General features: G+C 47.7%; 1 protein-coding gene across 1 annotated transcript in view; it reads left to right on the top strand.

Annotated features, from left to right (window-relative positions):
- The window catches only part of LOC111960892 (laminin subunit gamma-3-like), a 258,280-nt gene that overhangs the window by 195,765 nt on the left and 44,278 nt on the right, over nt 1-18,237 (top strand). The window contains 4 exon segments of the mRNA XM_070442778.1: nt 12,249-12,402; nt 13,258-13,324; nt 13,326-13,397; nt 16,286-16,465. Of these exon segments, the coding sequence (XP_070298879.1) occupies nt 12,249-12,402; nt 13,258-13,324; nt 13,326-13,397; nt 16,286-16,465 (473 nt within the window).

Here is an 18,237-nt window from a genome sequence, read left to right on the forward strand (position 1 = left end):
GCTGTCCCTCAGGTAGCCTATAGCCACAGAGATGTTCTGAGCATGTCTGTGGTCCCAGTAGCCTATCACACGTCTGGATGTCGTGTCCCTCATAGCACACTATAGTCGAAGCAAGACTTGCGAATCGTCTAGTGTCCCATCAGTAGCGCTATAGCAAGCAGAGACGTGTCTGAGATGTCTGTGATCCTCGCTAGCCCTATAGCCACACAGAGATGTTCTGAGTGTTGGATGTCCCTCCAGTAGCCTCATAGCAAGCAGAGCTGCGTGTTCCTGAGATGTCTGTGTTCCCGACCAGTAAGCCTATAGCACGCAGCAGATTGCTCTCTATGTCTTGTCACCGTATCTTGCATGCAACAGATGTCTGCAGATGTCTTCCACAGTTAGCCTATCAGCTCACAGACAGAATGTCACCTCTATTTGCACACGATGTCTGTAGTCCCGCAGTACCTCTATAGCAACAAGATGCTTCTGGAGCGATGCTATGTCACCCTCAGTAGCTATACTGCAACAGAGATGTTCTAGCAAGAAATGATCTCCGCTGTCCCTCAAGTGCCTATAGGCAACAGGATGTTTGAGATGTTGTGTCCCCCATTAGCCTATAGCAACAGAACTGATTCTGAGAGTCTGTCGTCCCCAGCCGTACGCCTGATCCAGCCAACAGAGATCTGCTCACTGACCAAGATAGTACCTGTGCTCCTACATGGAGCGCTACGTTAAAAGCAATTCTCCGAAATGTTCATGGACACACCTGACTCCATTTGCCTAGTCCCTAGTAGCCAGTATTATCACTTCCGCCAACAGAGACCTCGTTCAACTAGACCCCAACGATCGGTACTTCAGTGTCACCCTCGCTAGGCCTCCATATAGCAACAGATGCTGAAGTGCACCAAGAGGGAGTCTGGAGTGTCTACGCACCCACTATAACATTAGCAAATAGTAGCCTATAGCAACAGAAGTGTTCTGAGATGTCTGTGTTTTCCCGCCGAGTAGGGCCCATTAGCACAGATGTTATGAGAGGTCGGTAGTGTCCCCCATAGTTAGCCGTTAGCAACAGAATATGTTCTGGATGATGCTCTGGAATGTTGTTCCCACAACCTACTAACATAGCAACAGAGTATGTACCATCTACAAACCCAGGAACCAACATCATGTCGTGAATAGACTCGTCACGACAAACGACACAGCGGCGTCTTTCCAGCCCTCTCAGGAGGCTGAAAGATGATCATTGGCCCTCAGATCCTCAAAAAGATTCTACAGCTACACCATTGAGGGTCATCATCTGACTGTGCTGCTAACACCGCTTGGTCTCGCCATAAAGTCACTCTTCACCTAGCCTTGGCTTATACAGCCGCACGGATACGCTAGTGCAACATGGTCTGCTAACCAAAACAGTCACAGCATATGCTTGCATATCTGATGATGCTCCTCAGTTACGAATCTTAATCTGCGATACAGTGAGCTACGCGACCTCAGTACTAGTCCAGGCACAGCCTATTACCTTTACTCAGACTACACACAGGGTTGACTGCCTACAGGCGGTGTCTAGCAGGACAGCCGTCATCCTCATCTATGTGCAGCACCTTCGTTCGTAAACCAACTTCCATGTATCAACAGAGGACGATCACATCCGTTCTCTGCTTGCTATACACACAAAACGTCAAGCTAACGATGCGCCATAAAGCGCAACATCAAGGTCTTTGAGGTGACCATGCCCCGAAAAGTCTCTCCGGACCACAGCGTCAACCCGTCTACCAACTTACCCGCCATCCCCAAGAATAAATCCATAAGCACGCTGGAGACCTAAAGTCAAAGACAATGGCCAACCGACCGGAAGAGCCTACATTCCTACGTGGTGCGACCACTCCCGTGATGCTTCTACTAGTATCTGTGGGGGTTGGTCATGAATGAGAGTGCGAGCCATTCGTTTTCCGTTGGTGTTTGTGTCGTTGTAGTCACGGCTAGGTGATGGGTGTTGTGCTGAAGTTGAGTAGTGTGAGTCGAGTGTTCTACATTTATTTCGGTTAACGTGTAGTGGGTGCAGTAGCGCTTGCGTCAGAAGGAGATGATAGATGTGGATGTGTGTGTGTCTGTTTGTGGATAGTAACTCGGCGTGTCTTGATGTTCTGGCATGAATTGCGATAATGTGGATGTGTGTGTCGTGTGCGTGTGTACCGATGTTGCGTAGCGTCGTGCAGTGTGTAATGGTTGGGCGATAAATGTGAGTTGGAAGGAGAACCAGTATGAAACCACCGGCCAAAGTCATGAGGCAACGTTAGTGAGTCACCTCTCCTTACTGTCATGTACCCCTTTACTGTATATCCTGACATCCCCCATCAGAGTAGGAGCTGCCTACCCTTCAGTGGTATAAAGTTATGAGTGGCCCATCATACATTTGTTAGCCTGAGGCCCATCAGAGATCCTTTATTGCGAGCAGAGGTAGTTTAGTGGGTATTGAATAATGGATCATTATTTGTCGGCCTTGTCTCATTAGCTGTACTGCATATAGCGTTTGAGGTACCCGAAACCCCACATGGCTGCAAGAGTGAAATCTGTTGACTAATGTAGCTCCTGAATGAGCGAAGGACCTTATGTAAAACTCTAATTCTCTATCTCCCCAAGGTGGAGCGACATGATCCATGATACACTATTCACAACCCCTGAGAGTAACATGACGCTGACCACTGGTATCTTTATTTTCTAAATAACTAACACAATTTCGTACGGCGACACCTATCCGGTCCGCTGTGACAATTAATAATAAACATGTATCTATAATCTCTTCTATGTCCAAGCCGATGAACTAGAAAGTCTATAAGCGCAACCTGCGTGATCGTGTCTACTGACTTCAGAGATTCATTCAAAGAATTATAAACAATATGATTTTATATATTTCTTTCACGATTTGCGGGTCCACCGATTACAACATGATTTGTATCCACTGTATTATTCCCCGTGAGAACTCGCTAGCATTGCACTTAATAACGAGCCCATTTTCGCCAACGACTGTCTTGACTGTTTCTGTACTGCCTATAAGTTTCCCTTCTTTCCTCTCACCCCTTAAAGAAGTGATAAACGGCCAAAAGGAATAATTATCACAACTGAGTCCTAAAGAGCCTCAGCCTCTCATAAATAAACACAGATACATTCGCATCGCTCCGCTTATGGCGTATACAGCGCTAACTATATCTCGAGGAGAGTCTGTACAAACGTAATCTGACCGAAATAACCTACCACGCAGTAACAGTTACTTCAGATGTCAGTTCGGGGAGCATTGACCTATGATTCACTACCGAGAATGCACATGTCAGCCTTAAATACATGCTATTGCTAGCTTGGGCTAACATTAGGATTCGACCATTCGCAAATTTAGAACTTTGAACATAAGATGACTATCGACTCACAGTAACGACTTATAACAGCTAAGTACTATAGACGCATGCTCGTTTCCGGTCTATTCTCACATTTGCGTACTTGCTGTCACTAGTCAAACTACGACCTAAACTCTAAAATTTAGAAGCCAATGCTACGCAGCGTCGACGTGCAGTACTCACGACACTATTGGTCTATCCTAACTTTACTGTAAGGATTTTGATATACCGATATCTATTTGTTTATTAACCTGGGCTAACGATACCAATTGTGTATCTCTATTATATATATCTCTATATCTTCTTCACCTGCCTTTTTATTTCTGACGTCGTTTAACGTTCTTAGGTCGATGATAGTAGGAGCGCACAGAATAGAAGGTGAAGCCATGAGATACATACAGGTGAATGAGCATAGCTCGACACGATCCTGCGTCAGGTCATCCAGTGATGACAGTTAACAATCGGGCGTTATTTGGATGATGTCACATCGGTGTATCTAACGCTCCAATTTACTACACAGATGCCTGACGAACACATCTAATGTAAGAATTAAGCTACAAGCTGTTGACTTTTCATGTGTTGTGACTTACTTATTGATAGAGTGATACTCTCGGTTTGTTGGGAGATTGTGGTATTGAGTATAAATATTGGACGAACGCACTAGTGATCCACCTTTGCAATACTGTGAGTGTAGCGATCTCGTTAGTTCGCAGTATATTGATACACGCTCTTAGCCCTATAGGCACAGTACTATACTTCACGTTTTTGAACATACTCGCACGTATTTGATGTGAGGTATATGTGATTTTACATGTCGAGTCATTCTTGTCTATGTAGCCAGTTTGACATGATGTGTAGATACAGTGTGTGGTAGTGTCCTTCCACCAAGTACTGCAATTAGCATTTATTGGCGTACTACTCGCACGATCCTGCCAGGTACTGCTTGTCAGACCACATTTGCAGGACGTATCCAATTCAGAGACTGTGGGACCGCCTCGCAAAACAGGGAAACGCTTGTACCCCTGTGCACTCGTAGTCGTATATGTTCGAACACACGCGCTGGAGACTGGTCAGTGCTGTAGGAATGGAGGATGCTACTTATTCAATCCCTGATGCCATGAGTCTGATCATGGAGCCCAATGTGTTGAGTACATAAGCGCAAGTTCGCAAGTACATGGCTTCAACAGCATCACTGCCTACAAGCTTGAATCGAGCAAACAACCAGCTTTCTTATAATATTGCAGTAAGATAGCTTTCAGTTGGTCAGAGTAGTCCAATTAAGTCTGACTCATAATAGCAGCTTAAAAGCAATAATGCTTATACTAGAAGCGACATCTCTTCTGATCCATAGATTGATACAACCTCTCCAGCTAGGAGCCGTACATTACAGAACGGCCATCGGATTATGTAGAACATGTAGTGACTTTAACCTTGCCATGAAACGTAAGCGTTGGCGTCGGTCAACCGCAGAGGAATGTATCGGGTGATCGGTCCGACGATGCGCGACCGTTGTGAAATAAATACTCGTAATACATAGAGCACTCCACAGTATAATTCAGAGAGTCTAAATTATTGAATAGAACACCCCACTCCAGATATATCACCCCTCGCACCGTTGTAAGATTGGCCAGTTCGTTCAATTCAGATCATATGGGTTTTAATGTAATTTGAGAGGCAGTTGTTATATTGCAATTTGTAAGTTGTAATAAAAAAGCGAAACTTTTACGAAACACTTGTGGCTTTATCTATTACGTTACAAGTGCAAAACTGAATTAGCCCATGACAAGTCATATGACATAAAGATTATTTCCTCTTGAAATCGGACAAGCATTGAATTGAAAACATTAATATTTTAGCATTTCCATTTAACATTAAACACTGTAAAGACCACTTGTTATTGAGGCATGACAGAAATTTAATATTGTGATTGGTATCATTTTGTTACATCAGTAGGTGTGACTGGTATTTGCTGACAACGCTGTGACCTTCTATACTGCTTAATATACACACAAATTAAAGGACTTTGAATTCACAGGAATTCTCTTGTGTTCATTCTGTAGTATGCTTAATACTTTATAGAGAGATGATAGAGTCTATGACGGGATCGTGGTCTGAGAGGAGAGTGTTAACTGGCCACAGAGATGTTACTGCCACGAGAGTCTTGAACTTGGTTTGTGCCATGGTTTGGTTTATGATTGCATGGGGCAGGCAAGCATGAGTGCATGTTTTGCATCTGGGTTGCAATTTTGTTTGGATTACGCGGATTATACTGTGCATGCTGGCCTTGAGGTTTTGTGCGCGAGCTGTTTTTCCGTGTCTGTTGGGTCAATAAAGGCACGATGCAGGTAGAGTGTTAGGTACGTGGTGATTAGGGAGAGGGTTGAGTTGATAGACATACGGCTGTGAGTCAGCAGCTGGATGACCTAAGGCCAGTGTCTGCAGAAAAGGGTTGGGGCCAGAAGCCACTCTGTGATTATACACGATACTTGGATCTCCGAGGAACAGGCTCCTCATGTGTCACCGAGTAAATTACAGCTCTGCTGAAGTTGACAATAGGATCACCTAGTAAGACACTTAATCACTACAAACACAGCATCAACACGACGACCAATACATCGAGAACATCAACACACAACGTGCACAACCACAGACTACGAAGTGAAACCACCAATACTTAACAACATGAGCACTCAAAGGACACTACTTCATGGTAAGACTAGTGGCCGCATGGCTTTTAAATCATCTCGTCTATACGACTTTCTGGTCTTTTATGAGTGATGTCTCTGCAGCCCTGGCTGTGGATATAATTTGGTAGCAGCCTCTCAAAATCCTAATTATAAAGTGGTGATAAAACATGTGGATACACTTTAGTTATAGCTACCTCTTGAGTCTCTTGCATCTGATATGAGCGTCTAGTAGCAGTATTCTGAACTGTTTTATTACAATTCTAGAAGTTTCTTCTGCTCCCGGAGAAAGCCAAGTGGGAGACCATTAGGACTTATCATTAAATATTGATGCAACATGTCAATTATCGTTCATGACAAATCTGAGTACAGGATCCATAAGGTATGTTTTAAATGCGCTGCCCATCAGGTATAGACGGGTTTCATATATTGAGCCTCACAACACCGAGTATACAGGGATAGACAAAACATTTTATTTTTATCTGCATCGAATTATGTTAGCGTACCCATTTGTCATCATTGTGGTCTCTTCAGAATGCTTATGATTACATAAGCACATAAGCACCTCATGCGTAACGATTTGTATAATAACACTTCTCTCACTTGCTTCACCTGCCTCTTCCTGCTTCCCTCCGCTTCTTCATGCATCATGCTGTTCGCTGTTCTAATGCTGGAATGTATGAACAGAACCCTGTTTTCTTCTCGACCGATTGTAGATACATAATTATTATATATCCTCATGACAGTTGATATCCACATATGCTTCGCCAACTAATATTAGCATTATCTTGAGAAAATCTGCTCATCTATACAGCGTTTCCTTCCATGTCAGTGCGCACAAAACGATGCGTATCTAGTTTACCTTGGGATGAATCACAAAAATGAGGTAACGTTACTGAGTTTTTCGAGCGTTTCATTCATTATGTAATTATGATTTTGTTCTACAGGAATTGAGTCGGTTTCTACGTTTTTCCTTAGTTTTTGCTATCCTTGCTAGGCCATTGCGAGATGACTGTCATAGCAACGCCTAAGTCTACCCAGGGAGCCCCAGACCACCCGTCCACAAGCTTAGGGACAACAATAGCTATATAGGTACAGTCCCCACATCTCCCGACGCCGAGCCGCCATTCTCATAAGGTGCTGACAGAGCAGAAGAAACAAACACCGACCCAGACTCCCAGACATAGGGTGGAGGATGACGTTTATCCCCTATGGGCCTTATGCCGACACAAACTCGACAGGCATCAAGCCTATAACGCGTTGCTACATAACACTAAGCAGTAGAAATGGCAAAGGACTTTTATATCCGAAAAACCTGTCTATTCCCCAACCAGGACTCAAGGCGGGCATCATATAGAGTCCATTGCACTTGCGAGAAATCGGAGTATGAGGGAGCTCTCCGTACTGGCTCATGTGAGAACTCCCCTGCGTTCACCTTTGTGCATAAAGTTCTCCTTCCATCCCATCCACTCCGGCTCCACACTGACTCCATATCACAATGTCGTCACCCTACATACTAATTCCCTTCTCCTCCTGACCTGGCCAAGCCTCTATCAACCTCAACAGCGGGCTCTTCTGAGCTTCCTCTGACTCAGCACCCCAATATATCAACGCCGATGAACAGTCCCCATCACCGTCTTCTCCTCCAAACAAACACAGTGATTAGCTGGCTACGATTCCTCTATCGCTATATTGCGTTGTGTAAACATTGCCGTGAAGTATCATACCTGAGAAAGACGAACTAGGGTCTGCTGCCACCGTGATAGACGGGGACTCCATAGCATACACAGTGAAAAAGAAAACACACAAAGCCACAAACCTACAGGATACTAAACATGTAGCCTCGCTCGAACCTCTAGCCCACCAAACGTGATCCTGCTATATGGAGTTTGCAAATGGCGTCACTGAGCGACATGGAAAAAGATAAATACAAAATAGCTCAAGATGTTCTCCAGAAGGGCGTGCCACAACTGCTAAGTGAGGAACAAAAAGCAAGTGCAGGGCAAAGGCACTGCTTTTCATAAGCATTAATGGTGCCACGCAAGTTTGGGCAGACTTAACGGAATGTATGGACCACTATCTCCTTATGCACCTACTTTTTAGAAGAAGCACGCACATAGCTGCTGCATGACCCTTAAGCTAAAGGTCCTGCTTTTCTCATTGGAAGAGGGGAGAGGAAGAGCCGTACAGGGAGAGTCTACCGCCTACACCAGTCTTAGCAGGCACACACATGGAACAAGCTGCCGAGTCTTCAGAGGCACAGTCCATCAGGCACTGCTACATACAAGAGAGATACGCGAAAGAAATACGGGACGTGGCACAGCCAGCCCTATACCGGACGTGGAGAGGACCGCGCATCTACAGTAGAACGACAGCAAAATCAACTACATCTGACCATCTTCTCACACTGAGCGTTATCATCGTGAGACCGTATCCACGCTCTCCGGGGAAGAAGGATCCTCGGAGATAGCCTCACTAATAACACAATATCCTGTTCACGCGCCGTACGCCAGCCACCGGCACACACAAGCTACAAAACCGAAAAAAGCACACGTGCCTGAAGTCCCAGCTTGTTTCATAGCATATGGACCACGTAATTTCTACCACAACTAGCTTGCCAACAGACGAATTATAAGAACAAATTAACAACACCAGCTGACTGGTCACTATAGAACACCTCCAACAGTCCCACATGGGTTCAATGCTCTACATAGAAGAGCCATTGAAGGCTCACCTATTCTCCCACCCAACAGTCTGTGCGCCAGCCGAACTCAGCAGTAACAGCTCCTACCCCTGCTTGCGCACTCACACTATAGCTCGTATCTGAGCCTAACATGCTAGGGCGAGTCAGTCTTTCCGCCTCAGGGAAGAGAGACTAATGACAGCCTACACTACCTTATATAGTCAAGAGCTGCATAGATGACGACGATAGCGAGCTCTCGATAGATCAGGCTACACGTCGGAGCCAGAGAGCTTTAAGAAGCGCATCTTGCTAGCGCGGTAACTACTTCTACATACGCGCTATCTCTAGCACCATAACATGCCCAGGTTTTAGTTTACATTCGTGGGATCCAAGACAGAAATCACTAAAACCTTACATCAACTACACAATGTCAGTCAAGACAGACACACCACACATCACGTGGACTTATTCAACAACACAATAGGTCCTCAGGCTATTTCAGGGCTGTGAATCTACACCCATCACTCTTGTGACACTACTGGGCCTGGACGTGGTTGAGAGAAGCAAAGACATACATAACTCTCACACTGAACAAACAACACACACCCCTTCGCATCACACTGGGACGCGTACCCTTACTACAGACACGGAGAATACGATACACTGGATCGAAAATAGAAGTATAACCATCTCTAGGCCTAAGAGAACCAGCTGTAAGACTCCCACCACTCATACTTCAAGATGATTCAACTCTCTCACCATTCATCCTTAGATTGAGGGCCTGTCACACACACCAATGCAGTTCATCCCCCTTTGACCTAACCTACCTGCACACTAAAAAATCTACTAACTGCATTTCAAACACTAACATCTGTAATACCCACACACCCCCATCTCCTCTAGACCAGAAAGGATGATCAGCCCCACACACGACACGAAGCAGCCAAAACAAACATCGACCACATCCTACATGCACTATAAGTCGACCCATGAGCCTCATCATATACATTGACGTCTCTATAAGCAAACTGTTGGTTTTCCCTACATCATTCACGGTATGTCCACACACTACCACCTGCTCGACCAAGACAATCTTCCTTATCACCTGCTTAGACTTATTCTCTCTCTCACGTTAACACGCGACCATACCAACTTTCACACAACCGATATTTCTTATTGTATATCCTTGTATACCGACACCACACAGTCCCTCGGGATCTCAAAACCCACCCTAACTCCACCTTTTAAGCATTCTTGCCATAGCACCCAACGGCTCTACCAAGCCTGAACACACCCACCACCACAACACACGTGGAACATCTTTCAACATTTTAACGCATGAAGTCCGCAATGTACAGAGGAATAGCGTACTACAAAGCCACTGGAAAATAGGTTCTGATCCCAGGAGGTAGAGGAAGACGTAGTGAAGGGAGAGATAAGTGGTGTTCGTCCGATGAAAAACTAAGATCCCCACTAAGACAACACTAGTCAAACTGTGCTAATGACCTACACACACAACACGACAAAACCCATCACACCATGCCACAGACACGTCCTCTCCCTCCCCATACGGCTTCTCTTGTGTGAGCAACTACCACAACACACACAGCACGGCAAATCCGGGAAGTCTGGGTCTGAGGACTGGGGCTCCTACACAACACACACACACGAACACACTTTTCTACCGAACGGCGCTATCACACACACACACACACACAACCTGGAGGGTCCCCCTGCTCTTTATGCACCGAAACACCTGCGGCGGACTAAGGCCCTCCCATACGCTCTCTTGGTTCCGCACACGCAGAAGCTGGAGCCACACGGCGCCTACGGCTCGCAAACACACCGACAAAACAACACCAACAAAAGACGACACATCTACACACACAAGCCCAGCACACACACACACAATTAGAAATGCCCCCACTTTCAGCCCAAGCCAGCCGTTTATGGAGAGGTCGAAAATCACTTCTCTCACAAGCCCTGGACACAATCCTCTATTGTGCCAATAACCAAGACCCTCCATTCGTATTAGTCAAAACATTTAAAAAAAATAAAAACAGAAATTACAACTAAAGAAAGTGCGTCACAAAACTGTCAAAAGAAATAAACATATGTATCTTATGTACTATTAACAATAGAGCAAAGACACTTAAGGCAATCAGTATACCCAGGAATTCCATACCACGAACAATTACTGAAAAGCTGGCTGCCCTGATTCAGGCTTGCTTGCAAGCTCATAACTGACTCAACTTACTGCTTTTGGCACAACCACACTGGGCACAGTGCCCAGTACAAACATTCTTACTTCCTTTGAGGTGTGTGTGCGTGTGTGTGCGTGTGTGTGTGTGCGTGTGTGTGGAAGGAGACAGTAAGAGTCAGGGAGACTTGTGACCCTCTCCCTCTGTCATCTACTGTATCCTGCATCCCAAATGGCACCCTATTCCATATATAGTGCATTACTTTTGACCTGGGCCCATAGATCCTTTAGGGCGGCAGGTAGTTTAGTGGTTATTGTGTTGGGCCTGAAACTGTCGCTGGTTTGAGTACCCGAGCTGACAAGATGAAATCTGTTGATTTGCCCTATGAGCAAGGACCTTAACCCTAATTTCCTCCAGGGGCGCAGTGTTAATAACATGGCTGACCCTGTAAAACAACACATTTTACGGCACCTATCCGGTCCATGTGACAATAAAACATGTATTTTTTTGTGCAGTGTGCGAGTTGGGACGCAACCTGTGTCTGCTCTGCTCAGTCATTCAAATAAAATCTAATTTTATTTGTCACATGCGCCGATTACAACAGTTGTATACTTTACCGTGAAATGCTTACTTTCGAGCCCTTTCCCAACGATGCACTTAAAAAGTAAGAACATTTGCAAATGGATGAAAAGAAAATAGTAACACAATAAAATAACAATAATGAGGCTTTATACAGGCTATATACAAGGAGTACCGGTACAGAGTCAGTGTAGTTGGGGTGATTGATTGAGGCAATGTGTTCATGTAGGTTTGGTTAGGTGATTGATTGATTGAAGTACTATGTACATGTACAGTAGATGCTCTCCTCTGTCTCTGCACTGTCCTAGATAACACAAAGCCAGGCACGCAGGGCAGACAGGACACGGCCTACAGAGAGATAGTTTTTTTTTTATTTAACCCTGTCTAGACGATAGAGTGAAGGATAGAGCGAAGGAATAGAAGATTGAGTGAATGAATAGCAGATAGTGAATGGACAGAGGGCGGGAAATATACAATTGCCACAACATTGATAGAAGAATAAGCTTCAGTGGTTGACTTCATTTGTGACACTATGTTAAGTGAACTGTTTGGATGATGTATATGACGTGTACCTTTTGCATACTTTGTTGGATCTGTGTTCTGTTTTGATAACGCTTTAGCCCGTTTAGGCTACTATACTTTTTGATACAGTATTTGATGTGAGGTTATGTGATTTACATGTGTTTTTTGTGTGTTTGACATGATGTTGACGTGTGGTTGTGTCTTCTCCCAGGCTGCGGCTGCAGTCCTGCAGGGACTTCTGGGTCATTGGAGGACTGTGACCCCCAAACAGGAAGTTGTCTGTGCCTTAGTCATGTGACCGGGCGAGACTGTGGTCAGTGTGAGGTGGGCTTCTTCAACCTGCAGTCTGGAGTAGGCTGTGAGAGGTACAGGAAATCTTAAAGCGATTCTGGAATCTTCTATATGGTTCTATTGTCATTCTGACTCTAAAATTGGTTCTGATCATAGAAATAGAATAAGTCATTATTATTAATGATAAACTGGGTGGTTCGAGCCCTGAATGCTGATTGGCTGACAGCTGTGGTATAGCAAATCAAATCTAATTTTATTGGTCACATACACATGGTTAGCAGATGTTAATGCGAGTGTAGTGAAATGCTTGTGCTTCTAGTTCTGACAGTGCAGTAATATCTAACAAATTCACAACGACTACCTTATATACACACAATGTAAAGGATTGGAATCAGATAATGTACATATTAATATGGATGCGCGATGGCCGAGCGGCATATGCAAGATGCAATAGATGGTATAAAATACAGTATATACATATGAGATGAGTAAATATAGGATATGTAAACATTATTAAAGGTGCCATTATTAAAGTTGAACCATTAAATCATTTATTTAATTAAAGTGGCCAGTGGTTTTAGTCTGTAATGTTGGTAGCAGCCTCTCTATGTTAGTGATGGCTGTTTAACAGTCTGATGGCCTTGAAGATCGAAGCTGTTTTTCAGTCTCTTGGTCCCGGCTTTGATGCACGTATATATCACACCGTATACCAGGGATATGGACAAACATTTATTTTTACTGCTCTAATTATGTTGGTAACGCAGTTTATAATAGCAATAAGGCACCTCAGGGGTTGTGTCGTGTCTAAGAACAGACCTTAGCCGTGTATAATTATTATATATCTATGGTTTCCATACTTAGAAATGCAGTGGTTCTGTTTCCTTTCATTCGTAAGTGTTATGTGAATGAACGTTACTAACGTTTCTTAGGTGCACCTGTAAACCCCATTGGCTATCTTCCATGCCTTGCCACCAAATCACAGGCCAGTGGGTGTGTGTCGGCTGGGAGTGGAGGGGCGGCTGTGCGCACATGTCGTATGGGCTTCTTTGGTTTCTCCTCACAGGGGGCTGCAGAGGTAGCTACAGTAGCCTATACTGTGATTGGGGCTAGAAGTCCTTATGTGCAAACACTAAAGACATATCAAAACATGTGCTAAATACAAGTCATTCTGATAACAATAAGAAGTTAAAAATGTAACAGCGCACACATGCAATGTCTAAATCTAATTCTTCCCCTTGTCCCTCTCTGCCACCCCTTGCCTCTGCGTTGTTCCCTAACTCCACCGCCCCCTGCACCCTCACCGCCTTGTCACTCTCTCCACACTGCTCCCCTGGTCCTCTCTCACGCCCCTGCCCTCTCCCTACGCCCTGCTCCTTCCTCACCCGGCATCCTTGCTCTCCCCTATCCTCCTTAGTCCCCTTCCTTCTCCGCATCCTCTCTTGCCCTTCACCTCCTTGCATCCCCTGCTCTCCCACCGCCTCTTTTGCCTCCCAGTCCCTTAGGTCCCTATCATCACACCGCCTTTCTCCCTCCCTCTTCCACCCTGCCTCCCCTGTCGCTCTCTGCCACCTCTCCATGCCTCCTCCACCCGCCTTTGTTGCTGTCTCCTGCTCCCCGCCTCTCTCCACCCCTGCCTCCCCTTGTCGCTCTCTCACCCCTGCTCCCCTGTCCTCTCTCCACGCCCTCGCTCATGTCCCTCTCTCCACCCTGCCTTCCCACTTGTCCCTCTTCACCCTGACTCCCCTGTCCTCTACTCCCGTTGCTCCCTGCTTGTCACACTGCTCTGCCCCACTGCGTCCCACTGTCCGCCTCCTTCCTCCACCCCCTGCCTGTCCCCTTGTCCCTCTGTCTCCACCCCTGCCTCCCCTTGTCCTCTCCTTCCACCGCCTGCCTCCCCCTGTTCCCCTCTCTCCACCCCTGGCCTCCCTGTCCTCTCTCGCACCCTGCCTCCCACTGTCGCTCTCTCCACCCCCTGCCTCCCTTGTCCTCTCTCCACCCCTGCCTCCCTTGTCCCTCTTTCCACCACTGCCTCCCCTGTCCCTCTCTCCACCCCTGCCTACCCCTTGTCCCTCTCTCCACCCCTGCCTCCCCCCTTGCTCCCTCTTTCCACCCCACTGCCTCCCCTGGTCCTCTCTCCACCCCTGCCTCCCTGTCCTCTCTCCCCCTGCTCCACTGTCCCCTCTCTCCACCCCCTGCCTCCCTTGTCCTCTCTCCACCCCTGCCTGCCTTGTCCCTCTCTCCACCCCTGCCTCCCTGTCCCTCTCGTCCAACCGCCCTGCCTGCCCCCCTGTCCTCTCCCGACTAGCTCCCACCCTGGGCCTCCGCCCCTGTCCGCCGCTCTCTGCCAACCCCTGGCTTCCCTCCTATCCCTCTCTCCACACCCTGCCCTCCTCCCTTGTCCCTCTCTCCACCCCTGCCGCTCCCCCCCTGTCCCTTCTCCCACCCTACCCCGCACCCATGGCCTCCCCTTGTCCGCCTCTGCTCCACCCCTGCCCTCCCCTGTCCCTGCTCTCCAACCGCTGCTCTCCCCTGTCCCTGTCTCCAACCACCTGCCTGCCCCCTGTCCCTCTCTCCACCCCTGCCTCCCACTGTCCCTCTCCACCCTGCCTCCCCCTGTTCCCTCTCTCCACCCCTGCCTCCCTGCCTGCTCCCTCTCTCCACCCTGCCTCCCCTGGTCCCTCTCTCCACCTGCCTGTCCTCCCCCTGTCGCTCTCTCCACGCCCTGCCTCCCCACTGTCCCTCTCTCACACCCCTGCCTCCCCTGGTCCCTCTCTCCACCCCTGCCTCCCTGTCCCTTCTCTCCACCCCTGCCTCCCTTGTCCCTCTCGTCCCCCCTGCCTCCCCCTGTCACCTCTCTGCCACCCCTGCCTCCCCTTGTCCCTCTCTCCACCCCTGCTCCCCTGTCCCTCTCTCCACCCCTGCCTCCCCCTGGTCCCTCTCTCCACCCCTGCCTCCCCTGTCCTCTCTCCACCCTGCCTCCCCCTGTTCCTCTCTCCACCCTGCCTCCCACTGTCCCTCTCTCCACCCCTGCCTCCCTTGTCCCTCTCTTCCACCCCTGCCTCCCCCTGTCCCTCTCTCCACCCCTCCCTCCGCTTGTCCCTCTCTCCACCCTGCCTCCCTGTCCCTCTCTCCACCCGCTCCTCCCCTGTCCCTCTCTCCACCCTGCCTTCCCCCCCTGTCCCTCTTCTCACCCCTGCCTCCCCTTGTCCCTCTTCCACCCGCCTCGCTCCCTTGTTCCGCTCATCCCCTGCCACCCCCTGCCTCCCTTGTCCTCTCTCCACCCGCTGCCTCCCCCTGTCCCTCTCTCCACGCCTGCCTCCCCTTGTCCCTCTCTCCACCCCTGCCTCCCTTGTCCCTCTCCTCCACCCCTGCCTCCCCCTGTCCCTCTCTCCACACTGCCTCCCCTTGTCCCTCTCTCCACCCCTGCCTCCCCTTGTCCCTCTTTCCACCACTGCCTCCCCTGTCCTCTCTCCACCCCTGCCTCCCCTGTCCCTCTCTCCACCCCTGCCTCCCCCTGTCCCTTCTCCACCCCTGCCTCCCCTTGTCCCTCTCTCCACCCTGCTCCCCTGTCCCTCTCTCCACCCCTGCCTCCCCCTGTCCCTCTCTCCACCCCTGCCTCCCCTGTCCCTCTCTGCCCACCCCTGCCATCCCACTGTGCCCTCTCTCCACCCCTGCCTCCCCTGTCCTCTCCCACCCCTGCCTCCCCTGTCCCTCTCTCCACCGCCTGCCATCCCACTGTCCCTCGTTCTCCACCCTGCCTCCCCGCTGTCCCTCTCCTCCACCCCTGCCTCACCGCCTGTCCCTCTCTCGCACCCCTGCCTCCCCTGTCCTCTCTCCACCCCTGCCTCCCCCTGTCCCTCTCTCCACCCCCTGCCTCCCCCTGTCCTGCCTCTTCCACCCCGTGCTGCCCCCTGTCCCTCTCCACCCCTGGTCTCCCCCTAATTCCTGAGCTTGCAGCGCTGTAATTGTGACCCAATGGGTTCCAGCTCCATGCAGTGCCACACCAACGGCACCTGTCCCTGCCGCCAGGGCTTCGTGGGGTACAAGTGTGATCAATGTGAGCTCAACTACTTCCACAACAGAGCCACACACCAGTGTGAGGAGTGCCCCGTCTGCTATGGGCTAGTCAAGGAGCAGGTAAAAGTGTTGCTCCTGTCTGTCTTTCGCTCTCTCTGTCTGTCTGATATACTCTTTTTGACCAGAAAGCATCAGATACATGTATAGTAAGAAAGAGGGGTTCTGTTTTGCTCGCTCGGATGCATTCTGTGGTGAGATAGTTACAGTGCACTGTTCGGATGCTGGAGTTATTTTGGATGAAAGTGCGAAGGTAACTTGCTTTTTAAAGTGATTTGTTTGACAATCCGATGAAAACATCATGACTGGTTGTGTTCATGCCACATTTAAAGTTAGTAAATTGTTACAGTTATGTTGCATGGGTAAATACTCACAAACACTGAATTTCCAAATCATTAGTATTTTTTAGCCAAAATAAGTAGTAAGATAACAGCTGGGCTCAGCACATAATGTTTTGATTTCACAAAACTAGGATAAGACTGGAGGCTATGAGCTACTAGAGGGTGCTACTAAGATGAGACACATGAGGCACATGAGGATATGGCCTCCACTGAGAGGCCATATCATCGTACAGGAATATATCTCAATCAATACTGGAAATAGAATCTGTGAATCTGAATGCACGCTTTCAAGTCATCCCACCCTGTTCATCTGGCCGCCCCTCTCATCAAACCTGCCACTCAAGCTTAGTAGTCTAACCCCCTCCGAAATCACCAATTCTCCTTCTGGTTGTTTCTCCCACACTAGCTGCAAGTGCTATCTGGGCCTCTCTGTGGCATGCAGGCTCAGTTTGTTTCAGGTTTTGATGTCACGTGCCCAAGTACAGGGAAATGCCTTTCTTGCAAGCTCTAACTAAGCAGTAATCAATATCAATATAGTACTAAAAAATAAAATATGATACAACAAAAACACACGAGAAATAAAAATGTATAATAACACGAGAAAGTAAAAGCTATATACACGGTCAGTTCCAATACCATATTTACAATTTGCAGGGATACTGAAGTGATAGAGGTAGATACAGTATGTATAGGGGTATGTTGACTAACCATCTTTAAAATAAATACAAGGGTTAACTCAGATAGTCAGTGTAGCCATTTTGTTAGCTGTTTAGCAGTATTATGGATTGGGTATAGAAGCTGTTCAGGAGCCTGTTGGTGTCAGAGCCTGATGCACCGGTACCGCTTGCCATGCGGAGCAGAGAGAACAGTATTTGGCTTGGATGGCTGGAGTCTTTCATGATTTTCCGGGCCTTCCTTTCTCACCACCTGATATAGAGGTCCTGGATGGGAGGTAGCTCGGCCCCAGTGATGTACTGGGCTGTCCGCAACACCCTCTGTCGCGCCATGCAATCGAGGTTGGTGCTGTTGCCATTTCTATTCTGAAACCAATTTAATCACTTCACAAACAAACACTTAAGATTTTTGAAAACAAACCAAGCAGTTCAAATCAAAATCTAATCAAATTGTATTGGTCACATACACATATTTAGCAGATGTTACTGCGGGTGTAGCGAAATGCTTGTGTTCCTAGCTCCAACAGTGCAGTAGTATCTAACAAATCACAACAATACACACAAATCTAAAAGTAAAATAATGGAATTACAAAATATCTAAATATTAGGACGAGCAATGTCGGAGTGGCATTGACTAAGATACAGTACAATAGAATACAGTATATACATATGAGATGAGTAAAGCAGTATGTAAACATTATTAAAGTGATTAGTGTTCCATTATAAAAGTGACCAGTGATTCCATGTCTATGTATATAGGGCAGCAGCCTCTAAGGTGCAGGGTTGAGTAACCGGGTGGGAGCCGGCTAGTGATGGCTAT

Source organism: Salvelinus sp. IW2-2015, linkage group LG4q.1:29, assembly GCF_002910315.2.
Source record: "Salvelinus sp. IW2-2015 linkage group LG4q.1:29, ASM291031v2, whole genome shotgun sequence".
NCBI lineage: Eukaryota > Metazoa > Chordata > Actinopteri > Salmoniformes > Salmonidae > Salvelinus > Salvelinus sp. IW2-2015.